General features: G+C 42.5%; 1 protein-coding gene across 4 annotated transcripts; it reads left to right on the forward strand.

Moving 5' to 3' along the window:
• The first annotated feature begins 4,258 nt into the window (after nt 1-4,258).
• copz1 (COPI coat complex subunit zeta 1) lies at nt 4,259-9,964 on the forward strand. 4 transcript variants are annotated; one of them, XM_026998791.2, is made up of 9 exons: nt 4,259-4,357; nt 4,995-5,063; nt 5,866-5,947; nt 6,137-6,228; nt 6,338-6,393; nt 6,506-6,583; nt 7,811-7,862; nt 8,146-8,184; nt 9,316-9,964. In XM_026998791.2, the coding sequence occupies exons 1-9, from the start codon at nt 4,340-4,342 to the stop codon at nt 9,361-9,363; spliced, it is 534 nt and encodes a 177-aa protein (XP_026854592.1). In that variant the 5' UTR covers nt 4,259-4,339; the 3' UTR covers nt 9,364-9,964. The 4 variants fall into 4 exon arrangements, with proteins under 4 accessions (XP_026854592.1, XP_081560757.1, XP_081560758.1 ...); XM_081704633.1 differs by lacking the exon at nt 4,995-5,063 and having other exon boundaries at nt 4,278-4,357; XM_081704631.1 differs by lacking the exons at nt 7,811-7,862; nt 8,146-8,184.
• Nucleotides 9,965-12,711: the final 2,747 nt, after the last annotated feature.

Here is a 12,711-nt window from a genome sequence, read left to right on the forward strand (position 1 = left end):
CAGAATTGGCAGATCCTCTCTTGCCCCCAAACCACAGCAGTTAGCATGAGTACCTAGGGAGGCCTTTATCAGTGCCCAGCAGAGCAGCACAACTTCCGCCATCTACATCCCCCTTCCCGCTGATGCCCCGCACATACACATACACACACACACACACACACACACACACACACACACACACACACACACGCACAAGCACACCACACTGCCTTCACCACACCCTCCCACACACACTCTGACTCAAACAGGACCCAAACCTTTCGTCTTCATAACTCAAGCCACTGCAGTGGCTGTTGTCTCCATCGCGTCTCCAATCACCTTTATGCAAAGAGGTCATACCGTACATACATTGGTGTGAATGACGAGATAACAGCAGATCTTTCGAAAGGCCTTCGATTATCAGTCCACTTGATCTCAGGCCTGTTGAGACACAGCTACTGTACGCAATAAGACTGTGGGTGTAGGTTCCTCATTTGGAGTCGACCAGGTACAACGTGTGCAGTGACAAACATGATTCTGAAACGTATTTCACTTAACTGCAGATTCCCAGAATCTAACCAGTAAGGGCAGCAGTCTGTGACCCAATCCAAAGGCATGGACAGTGAAGATATTTTATGAAAACAAAATTAATAAATAAAATATATTTATTCAGAACTACAGTTGCACTCTGTAACTTTAAAACAATGAGACTTTTTTTTTTTTATCAAGCCAAAGGAAGAGGGTCAAATCATAAACATAAAACCTAATATATTTATATTTGTTTATTTAAAAGACAGTGCACTGACATAAGGCCCAATCTTGTGATTTTGGTTGACACAAACTAAAAGGAGGCAAAAGTAAGCTGAAGTTGCATATGAAAAGCAAATGTCCTTCTTACAAACATCACTGTGTTTTTGCAATCACGATGCAGAGCTGCAGGTCAATAAGGAAACACACTGGTGGAACGGAGGAGGTTTGCCTGGGAAAGACGGTGTGGCATATGGTGTAAGAATATCAGTACGTGAAAATGCTTAAGAATGAGGCCTGGATACCAAAAAATATTAAATAGTAAATACTATTATTAAATATATGATATAGTAATATAATATAGTAGTATGTAATAGTGCAATTGCTGATATGTTAGTTGTATGGTAGTAGTTGGATATTAATTATGAATTAATTCATCTTTGTGATCCCTGTCCTGATTTTGTTTCCTTTTCTGTCAGCAGGAATCATCCAGCTAATGACGATCTTCGTCATGATCAATGAAACACAGTAAACAAAAAACAGATAACAACAGATATAACTTGAGGACACATTTTTATTCTCTAATTGCTACCTTCTTATTGTATTTTTATATGACGAGAAAAGGCCCCTCAAAGGCTCTGTGCTCACAAATGAACTCAACTGTACAATAAAATTGATTAAAAAAATTAAAAGTGTAATTTTAAAAAAGTCCATAAAACACTTTAAGTAGCACTTAAATAGTACATAGACACACCACTCAGTGTTCCCTTCATCACTACACAGCGATAAGTTTTGTTGTTTTGACCCTATATGTGAGAAGGATGGATTTGAAATGAAACAGTGAACATGAGATTAAAGTGCAGAATGTTTGCATTATCTTGACAACTATCCAGGGTTAACAGTCAAAGAATCACAGGGTTTTTTTATGCATAGTCCCCCCTGCCTCCTTTTTGAGGAAACTACGTAAGCCATGTCATAGCTTGATAATAAAAAATATTAAATATTCACAAGTAGCTTAGATACTTCATCTCCATACACAGGTCAAGCCTGGACCACAATTTTAAAAGAGGTGCGATTGTGGATCTCCAATGATTTTGCTGATTAGTACAAGACCCATTTTATCAACAGCGCTTAAGGCCGTAGCACCCTGTCTCTCACTGTGACAATCCCAACAAGGTAATCTGCATTAATGCTATGTGGATGTTTAAAAAAAACCTGCACACTATATATTTCATGTGCCGGATGTGGACATTTTTCCGTTGACCTTTGGGTGCGAATCACAATTAAGAACAGCAATTATTTCATGAGCATTTAATAAATAAATAAAGTGACTAGTTCTCATACTTTTGGCTTTTAACACTTTGACCTTAAGTAAAAGATTGTATCTCTCCACCGGACGCATACAGATAACTTGTATTATATCCTCTACAACACAAAGGATCATTTCGAAATGCACTTAGAGGTGAACTTATGAAATCCCAGTGCTCTGTTGTGTAATAATCTTACAGGCTTCTGTACTGCTGCCTGCAGATTTTGATTAAGAATCTCTATGCAAAGACTCAGTTAATGCAAAGAAAAAAAAGGCATGTGGCCTCAAAGTGGTTGCAAACCCCCCCCCCCCCCCCCCCCCGATATTTTTGTCACTACAAACAACAGAGCAGAAGCTAAAGTCGGTAAGGGTAAGGTATGGTTAGCTTGACATGACACATGGGTCTTTAGACAGACCTTGAAAGCAGTGTGTGTGTAACCAAAAGGGCTGAGCATGGACTGATAGACCTCTGATGTCAGTGTAGCTGGAGTAGTAAATAGATGTGAACTCCATGCAGGGGAAATCCCCTCGGAGCCTGGTTTTTACAGTTGTGCTTCCCAGAAGATGTGGCCAGCTCAGTTATGATGGCTGCCTGTAGGAGGAACTGTTAAATTAGCATGGGGGAGGTGGGGGAGAGATGGGATCATATGCTGTTTGGGAGAAGGTCCTTGTCATTGTATCCACAAATCCACAAATCGTGTGTATCATGAAGGAACTTTTTAAATAGCATGGCCAACAGAGTGCTTTGAATTATATTAAGGCTACTAGAGATACTGTCCCAGTTAACATAACAGCTGATAGCTCAAAAATGGAAAAGGAGAATGGGTTTATCTGGGACACTTTTACAGAACACAATTTCTTCACCACATCAAAGTGTTAACTTAGGTCTTTGTATATTGTCATTTTGAAGATTTTAGCGTGTCCACTATTTCATAAAAAAATATTAAATATAGAATAAATAAGCCTCCTTTAAATACAGACTAGAACCATAACCCTCTTTGCATACCATCTCTTCTAAAACTGGAAGTCCTGTTTGATACAACTGGATCCGAAGATACACTTAAAAGATTTAAAATTAACCCAAAACAAATACAAAAATATGTAGTATTTTGATTAAAAGATTTATAGACAAGAATAACTAGCATTTAAATAGGACTAAATGTATAAGTGAAAGTCAAATAAAGAATCAGCTTTTGTCTACACCACACACCTTATTATGTGTGTGGGCCAACAGTTACTCAATAAAAGAAATGGGTAAATAGTCAGTCACTGAGTATTGACTGGGTATTGAGGCCAAGGCAAAAGCTATTTTTGTGTGATAGAATGATTTGATAGTTTTGAATGCAGTTTGACAAATGGAAAGTTTCAACAGAGCCAAGACAGCTCCGAATGAGTAGTCAACTCTGCTGAGTTGTCCACAGAGTGATCTAGGGAGGTCATTAGGTCAATACACAGGCACAGTCACTAAACTAAATTCATTCGGATAAATTCACGCAAGCCCAGAATGCAAGAGAATCTATAAATGAAGGCTGTATTTTTCTGACAAAGTCAAATGGTTTTGATATCCCTCCTGACATCTCTACTGCAGTGGGCCACCGCAGCAGAGTTTTGTTCTTCCCAATGTTAGTGTACCTGGTTCAACTCATCAGTTTCAACTTTCAGGCCCCACTATTACATGAACACAAGGCAGCCAGTGGAAATGTTTAAACGATCATTACTACTACTACTACTACTACTACTATTATTACTTATTATTATTACTATTATTATCATTATTATTATCATTACTACTACTACTACTACTACTACTACTACTACTATTACTATTATTATTATTATTATTATTATTATTATTATTACTATTATTATTATTATTGCTATTATTATTATTACTATTATTATTATTACTACTATTATTATTATTATTGCTACTATTATTATTATTATTATTATTACTATTATTATTATTATTATTGTTGCTATTATTATTATTACTATTATTATCATTACTACTACTACTATTATTATTATTATTATTATTGTTGTTGTTGTTGTTAATAGTAGTAGTAGTATCATTATCATCATCATCAACACTATCTTTTATTTCTATAAGACACATTTTTACAATAAGTGCCATCCATATTAAAGAAAAAACAAACAAAATAAGTAAAATGTTTTGATATTATGTAGATCGTTCAGGCGCAACATCCGGCTCCACTTTGACCTCTCACGCCATATCACAGACGGAAGTAGCGACTCAGTAAAATATTTCAACTCAACGCTACGTTGTCTGCTGTTGGAAAGATGGATACATTAATACTGGTAAAGAATATCTTATTGACGCTTATTTACTGCGAAATGGATGACTCTAAAATTGTCAGCTCAGCTAAAAGTAATTACATGAAGTATTAGCTCTAAAGCAGTACTAGCTAGCCTAAGAGCCAAATGTTAGCAGTAAAGCTGTTTTCTTTCTTTATAGCTAGCTAACCTATCTTAGCTCAATTTGTGCCTCTGTAAGTGCATTTAATCATTAGCTAAAGCTCTTTAAATTAGATATCTAACTAGCCTTTAAGGAACTAAAGCTAACTAGTGTTAGATTAATTAAGTTAACAGCGGGTAGCTAGCTAGTAGCATATCTAGGTAGCTAGTAACTGTGCTTTTTTTTTTTTTTTTTTGGTCATAGCCTCTCTTATATCACAGACCGGTGGATTAAACTGTGACTGTCTTTTTGTCCACTGTCAGTAACTTACTGGTGTTATCAAAATTTGTGAACGTTGTATAACTAGTTGGCTATGGTTCTGCGCCAGTTGTTCATAGGCTTACAGGCTTATGTCGTCTTATTCACGAGTGAAGGCATCAGACGACCTTTGCCCTTTGGTATGCTCGCGCGCGCGCGTGCTCTGTAGATTGACAGTACTTGCGATTGTTGATGAACTGTCATGCTCGTGTCCTGTGACAGGAGCCCTCGTTGTACACTGTGAAAGCGGTCTTAATTATGGACAACGATGGAGAGAGACTGTATGCCAAGGTGAGACGAGTGCAAATGTAACCCTTGCTACCTTCCTCCTTGGTACTCTAACCAAGGCCTCTCAGGCTACTGTCCTACCAGGCCCCCAGTACAGCATGGCTTGACGGGCGTCATATTTTCGGCCAAAATTATTATAGAGATCGGGTCGTTTAAAAGACTTTCACAACGCGCTTTGTGTGTGTCAGAGCAAGAAATGCAATAAACTTGCATGGCTGGATTTAACCAGATCTGAGCTCACCATTCTATTCTACAGTGTCAGTGACTATAACTCTGCTGCAGACCCCTTAACTGCTTTGTGTAATTGTTTCTAAAATACATTTGACATGTTTTCATTTTCATTACTATTTGGCAGATGCTCTTATCCAGAGTGATTTGCATTTTTATCAGTATGACAGTTTGTGCGCTCCCTGTAGGGATAGCTTCTAACCCCTGTATGTAAACACCATGGCCCAGATCCTCAAAACACTTCACTAGCAACACAGTTTTCTTACAAAAGCCAGTCCTTGGAAATGCATTCTTCTTGAGGAAATTCCCTGTTAATAGTGTCAAACTGACCAGACCGAAATGAGTACCAGAGTAACCAGAAAAGAGTGTGACTTATTCCTCATACTCTTGTGTTGACTTGGACAGTGCCAGTAAAGGGACGTAATGAGGGGTCTGCCCTGCATACTTAGTTATTAGCTCAGTGTTTGGTAGCTAGAGCTGGCTGCGCGGTGTTAACTGTTTTCACACAGCCCTTGGATGCAAGGGCTAATCTGTGGGACATATTGTAATGTTGGTCCGATTCATATGCCTTTTTCAGTATTATGATGACACATACCCTACAGTTAAGGAACAGAAAGCATTTGAGAAGAACATCTTTAACAAGACACACAGAACAGACAGTAAGTCGTTAATTTTCTTAGAAGTTGCCTTTATTGAAGTATGTTCAGATCTCTCTTTTTTTTTTTTTTTTTCCCAGAAGCAAATATATGCATGGAAAGCAAATGGTTTAGTTCTTTCTGTATTATTGCACAGTGGATTATAACGTATTCGTGGTCCTTTTATATGAACAGTGTCCTTCATTTTAACAGGTGAAATCGCTTTGCTTGAAGGTCTTACTGTTGTGTACAAGAGTAACATAGATTTGTATTTCTATGTAATTGGCAGCTCACATGAAAATGAGGTAATTCTGGGAAATCAGACTCTTAAATATAATCTCTCTTGAAATTAAATATATTTCAGTCATCTATACTTAATTCACAGACCTTTCTGTTTATTTATTTGTCCCACAGTTGATGCTCATGTCAGTGTTAAACTGTCTGTTTGACTCCTTGAGTCAAATGCTGAGGTAAACGAGTGCTCTGACTGTTCAACACATTCTGTAATTAAACTTGCTGACAGGTTGAATTGCCTTTAATGCCTTTACTCTTTTTTTTATTTATTAATAATATTTTTTTTAGGAAAAATGTGGAGAAGAGGGCCTTACTGGAAAACATGGAGGGCCTTTTCTTGGCTGTTGATGAGATTGTAGACGGAGGGTATGTACTTCCTTTCTTTGCAGACAAACCGCACATATAAGTCAAAATACAGATGCAGAGAAAACCCTGCTTGCATTTTAAGGATGCATAGGACCAAAATGTGCTCAGATGTCTTCAGAAGGTTTTATTTTTAGTTACATTACATGTACTCATTGTACATGCAATAATCCAGACGTGGCACAACTGAGATATGGCTAGTTAAAATATTTCAGTAGAAGGTGCGTTAGTTCATTTTTGCCCCGTTTCTTACTAATTCAGATAAACGGTGACATACCTAGAACATGATATAGAACATAATGAAATATAATTATTTTATTGGCTGCCAGTGAAGAACCATTTGAAAAACTTTAATTCTGGAACAGAATCTTGTTTTGGGAGCTCATGACAAAGAAATATCGGACATTGGAAACACTTGACATTTCTTTTTCAGCATCTGTTTACGTTTACGAAATTCAGCACCAGCACATTATAGTGTGTAAAAGAAACAATGCAGTTTTCACGATCTCAGTTGTAAGTGTTTCTGGGTTTAGAATTTCACCACCAAGAGACTAAATGTCCTAATGGGCAGCGCCACCTATCGGGGAGAAATGCCAAACGCCGCTGCCACACCAAGAAGTTTGTAGAGTACTTTGTGTAAAATGATTAGACCCTAAATCGCTGAGAAAGAAGTAGGATAAATCGGTTCTTTGCCGAGCAGTGTTGTAGCTCTCTCCTGATGCTTATCATTTATCCAGATTTCTGTATACAAGCATTCCCACCCTGAGCTAATGGCTACCATGAGGCTCACTTTTGCTAACAACTTGTCAAATAACAAAGTATAATTAATAAACAGACTAGATCACCGCTCTCAAGTGACGTCATGACAACTTTGCTAATCCATGCTTTGTGTTCGCGTGCCAGCATGGAAGGCAAATCCAAAGAGTTAAAAAAACAAACAAAACAAAAAACAGTGTTGTCCGCTAGAGGTGGTGTTTCTTGAACGTTGTCTAATTCACCTTTTTAAGTATAATGTCCTTGTTGGCCCTTCCACTGTAGGAATGAAAAATGATTTGTCTATTTGTCTGATAGCATGTGATGAACAGAAGGAAGCGATTTCCAAACAATGTGGAACTGGTTTGTGTTCGCCCTGTCTGTGGGCCCTGTCCTGTCTCTGCGGCACGGATCGCGGCACCGCATTCTGGTCGAACACGAGCGCCGTTACTCATCCGCGCTTCGCCTTTCCCGCAGGGTCATCCTGGAGAGCGACCCGCAGCAGGTGGTCCACCGAGTGGCTCTGAGGGTAACTGCCTGCAGTCCTGCTTGCTATAATCACTCGCCAGCACAGTCCCAGTGCAGTCAGTCCACGCCCCGCCCCGTGGCAGGGTTTCATTTTTGCATGCATTTGTATTCTGTTCTGACACTGGAGCGTAAGTGCTGTTGGCGAGTATGTTGACTAGCAGATCTGAGTTGCACTATTCGGTAACTAGGCAGAGAAACGTGACGGAAGGGGTAAATGTTTAAAAGCCATATTGCAGGCAGTCGGGTGCCGTCTTTCATTTCTTACACCCCCCCCCCCCCCGCAGGGCGACGACGTGCCTCTGACAGAACAGACAGTCACTCAGGTGAGAAAGCGTTCCCTAGCCTCTACGCTTTCTGTCTCTCCATCACTCTCCCCTGCTTGTTTCCCTCTCTCACTCTCTCCACTCAAACCTCATTAGTAAAATCATCCCAGTGATCCCCGCTCAGCTTCGCCCGAGCCTGCGTTTCGCCCGGTGCCCTGCAACGCCGCTGGGAGCCTGCCTCTACGACACGAAACCCACCCACCCCCCCCTCAAAAAACCCAAGTCAACCCCACCCCCAACCCCTCCCCCCTCAGCCCGACCCCTCTGTGCCTGCCACATGTAAAGCATGATGGCTAATTATTGGCGGCTGTCTGGCAACGGCGGCTCCCCGTGGCCGCGGGAGCTGCGAGCGCAGCCTGATTGATGGTCTCATTTAAGAGGCCTGTGACAGACTGCCTGCATCCCTCCTGCGCCGCTGATTAATGCTGCTCCTTGTCCTCCTGTTTTATGGTTATGCTTTTCCTCGCCTTCCCTGAAATTAAGATGATTAATTAATTCCCGGATCTTTACCCACACCTGCATTACTCCAGCGGCGGCTTTGGGTGCAACCCCATGCTTGTGTGTTTGCCTGTGTTTTTGAGGACCCCTGCGTTCCGTGTGCGTTACACTGTAATGAGCTCGTGTGTAATGGGCGCCCTCCGCGTAACTGCTTACTGCATTAGAGATGTGGCGGAAGTGACCCGAACTGGAGGTGCCGATGGTGCCCGGCCGTTCCTTTAGGAAGGTCGGCGGCGGGTCACTGACGAGCAGCTTGTGTAAGGACTGTAACAACTCTAAATAAGGAAACAAGTGATTTAATGGCACATCGAATCGGTGCGTTAAAATTCAATTACTAGTTTTAGTCTTCCACCTTGCAAAAACTGTTTTGAAAGATTTCTACCAATTCTGGTTGAGTATCTTTGTTTATTTATGGGTGTATAGGTCAACACGCTTTTTAGAAAACCTGATTCTGGCCTTATGCACTAACAAAGTGTAATTACCTTTTGTTCTTTTCAAATTCACAAAGTCAATGCCATAATCTCCATTTTCCTGCTATGCGCTCAGTGTTCAGAAAGAATTTGGCTTAAGTCTTAATTTCTATGAATTGTAATCCAATTTGCCATTTCTATTTGACCCCCACCCCTCGTCCAGGTGCTGCAGTCAGCTAAAGAGCAGATCAAGTGGTCTCTACTTCGATGAGACACCGCCGCGCCTCCCTCACACTGCGATGAGGAGAAAGGCGGCACAAGTCACCTCTCATCTTTTTCACCTCTTTCTTCCCCGTTCACCCTTCTGAACATTCTCCGTGCTGTGAAAGTGTAGGTCCCCAGAAAGTCTTTTTCCGAATGTCCCCTTACCTCAAGATAAGACAGCTCAGCACTCGAGAGCTCAGAGCCCAGCACGCGGAGACGTCACGTAATAATGCGAACTGTGTCCTGCTGTAGACGTTTTGATGATCGGATTGTCTTTTCTGTTCATGTTGCCATGGCTATACCGTGTGTTTTGGTAATGGGAGCAAGGAAGTAGCCATTGTTGTGTGTCACTTTTTACCAGTCCAGGATGAGACCCAGAGCTCTCGGTTGTTTTCTTTTCTTTTTGCTGGACCTGCCCATTAAGGAAAAGTACCGGGGACTTTCTGATTACCCCATTTCAGTTGGTTTTTCGCATGTGTTTGTCTGAGGGATATCACTGCTGTACTGTGTGACCTGAGAACATGATTCATGTACATTCCAGTGGTCGAGGCTAGCTTCTCTCTTCCCAGATCCAAGTTATGACTGAAATAAAAATGACCTTTTCATCATGGGCCGTTTGGTGGACGGTTACTTATGACTGGCTTGAATGTCATATTTCTTCCTTACTGTTCCTCTTTCGAACCAAATGATTTTAAAATTAAAACCATACGTATGTGTCATTGATCAACAGATTCCTTCCACAGAGAAAAGCGGACGGATTCATACGCGAGGTAAGAGCGCCATCTTCTGGCGATAAGCTCAAAGCACAACGTTGCAGGTGATCATGCGTTGTGTGCCTTTGCAATACGTTTCTTTATATTGCATAGTCGCACACACTGCCACTGTGACTGACTTGTTTTCTGCTGTTAAACACATAGCTATATTGGAAAGTTTTTTTTTTCATGAGCGCCAGGACTAAATTGTGCCGTGAATGATGACGCACGCATCGGTGCAGATCATTATAATTTGAGCACTTTGCTTCATCTGTGTCTCATGAACTGGCCCATTTATGTTGAATATTATGTTGAACTTGGGAATATTATGTAAAATATGATGCTATACAAACTTACTATGGCTATGGCTGCTTACTAAGTCTTTTGTCCACGGTCCGTGATTATGTAGTACTCGTCCTGTTTAGAGTTAGTGAAAATTCCTAATTGTTTGTTCCCTGTCTGGAAATCTCATGGGCATCCTTGCAGCATGTGCCTGTCACAGTAGAGGCACCAGGGAGGACTGGAGCTTTCACATGGATCTGTTCACCCCTCCCCGTCATATGCAAATGAGAGCGCTCCCTGGAGAGACAGGTATGGCGTTATGGATGATGTATATTGGGGTGGGAGAGGTGATATAAGTGCACTCTCACTGATGTAGTCACGCATGGGGCTGATCCCATTAACAACCGGGCTGCGACCATCGTCAGGCCTCAACTAAGGCCTGGACCGCCCGCCCATGCTGATGGACACACACTGACCTCAGATCAGCATTCAACACTTCTGTCCTGTATTTTGACAGGAGCGTTTGGTCCTTGTCTCAACGGTGTCAGACGCTATTTCGAGCTTGCCCTCGTGTTTAGCGCTGTGAAGAGCAGCTTTGGGTCACAGCTTGTTGGGATAGATTGTTTATTTCTGATTGGTAGATCTAGCAAGTGGTACTGCGCAGTCCTCTGTGTCTGTTGTTTCCTTTGCTCGTATTTGTAGGAAAGAGCACCTGACCTGCAGCTCGGTGTTTTTGTAGCACTCCGGTCTGCGAATACCTGGGAGTGTTTGCCGTCTTTGCTAATTGGATTTAGCGCCGGCATGTGAATGAGCATGATATCATTCTTCAGTGTTACGGCTTGTTTAGGCACGAAATGTTGTGGTCTCGCAGCGCCCTACTCGGGCAGGGTTACGGCGTGCCACTTTTCTGTCCGTTTCTCTCCAGCTCAGCCTTTAATAATTACTTGGTACCAGTTTGAAAGCGGTGCAGAGCACCACCTTCGTCCTGGCTGCTGCTGACTCAGGTCGGGGAGAGGGTTAGGCGGAGGCTCTCGCGGAGGTTCGGAGCAAACCCAACCCAGCAGGGCAACATTCCTGATCGTGCCTGCCAGCGCGTCACTGGGGGCTCCCATGAAGGGAGGCTTTATCTCAAACACGACGGCGCCCGCCCTGCTCCATTTCCTCTGCAGATCGAGCGGAGTGGCTCTTTCATTAGGAGGTGATTCACTGCTGCTAGCTGCCGAGGCTGTCAGCAGGGGTGCTACACCAAGGCCTGCTGTGGTGGGTCCGGTCCACATGAACCCCATTCTCGACCACAGCTCTGTGTTAGGTACCAGGATTCTGCCTGTGCTGTCTAAGGCCCGAAAAGTCTTTGACTCGCTATTGCATTCAAAAGATCCACAGTAGATGCTCCTGGCATCGAGAATCCCGGCTTCCTTCGAGTTCAGGGTGCCGCACCGCCTTTTCCCTGAACATAAAGCCTCTTTGTGTGTACTTGCTGGTACGTGCAGTGTATGCAGAGATGATGAGCAAAGCATGCCCTTCACCCAGAGGAAGGGGAGAGAGGGAGTGCAGACGTTTAACTCCATCCTGGGGTGGATTAAGTGGTAGGATCAGCTGTAGCCCCAGCGGGGCCGAGAGGAGGTGAGATTAGCCCCTTCCTCCCCTCCTCATACCTGCTGTTCTCCTGCGCTTTTCATCTGGATTTTCAAGTAGAACCTGCAGGCTCTTGACAACTGTCAGCCGCTAATTACAATGGCACCGCCATTAAAAAAAAAAAAGTAATTTATATTAATTATACCGGAATGAGTATAATGGTCTGAAACGCCATGGCTTGACATGCTGTACATAATATGCCATAAAGTTGTCAAAGGTGTGTGGGCTAGAGGCCTATAATTGATAGATGCATATTGTGTGTGTGTGTGTGTGTGTGTGTGTGTGTGTGTGTGTGTGTGTGTGTGTGTGTGTGTGTGTGTGTGTGTGTGTGTGTGTGTGTGTGTGTGTGTGTGTGCGTGCGTGCGTGCGCGCGCGCAGGCTGGTTGGTGTGCATACACATACATGGGTGAGTAATGGTCAATAAATTACAGTTATCTGCAAGCTTACGGGGTATGTAAGTCCGCTGCAGTGAATGTGAGTGCCTGTGTTTGTGGGTCACCCCGTGCACCTGAGAACTGTTTAACGAGCATGTATGCGACTGCCATTTAAACTACCATCACCTTCCTGCTCACGTTGGGCTGCAGGAGCACACCACCACACCTCCCGCTGACCACAGCCGTGTAAAAGCGCTCTGCTGGCGATGGTGTTTGTCACCAAGAAGCAGTACCGGAACAATGGCCACAGCG

The sequence above is a fragment of the Electrophorus electricus genome, chromosome 21 (assembly GCF_041902795.1).
Source record: "Electrophorus electricus isolate QZ-2024a chromosome 21, ASM4190279v1, whole genome shotgun sequence".
NCBI classification, from domain to species: domain Eukaryota; kingdom Metazoa; phylum Chordata; class Actinopteri; order Gymnotiformes; family Gymnotidae; genus Electrophorus; species Electrophorus electricus.

Bases quoted from the DNA above. Each gene is read 5' to 3' on its own strand.
- copz1 (XM_081704631.1), top strand. The intron at 5,064-5,865 runs GTGAGACGAGTG...TGCCTTTTTCAG, and splicing joins GAGAGAGACTGTATGCCAAG to TATTATGATGACACATACCC. The intron at 6,394-6,505 runs GTAAACGAGTGC...TATTTTTTTTAG, and splicing joins TCCTTGAGTCAAATGCTGAG to GAAAAATGTGGAGAAGAGGG.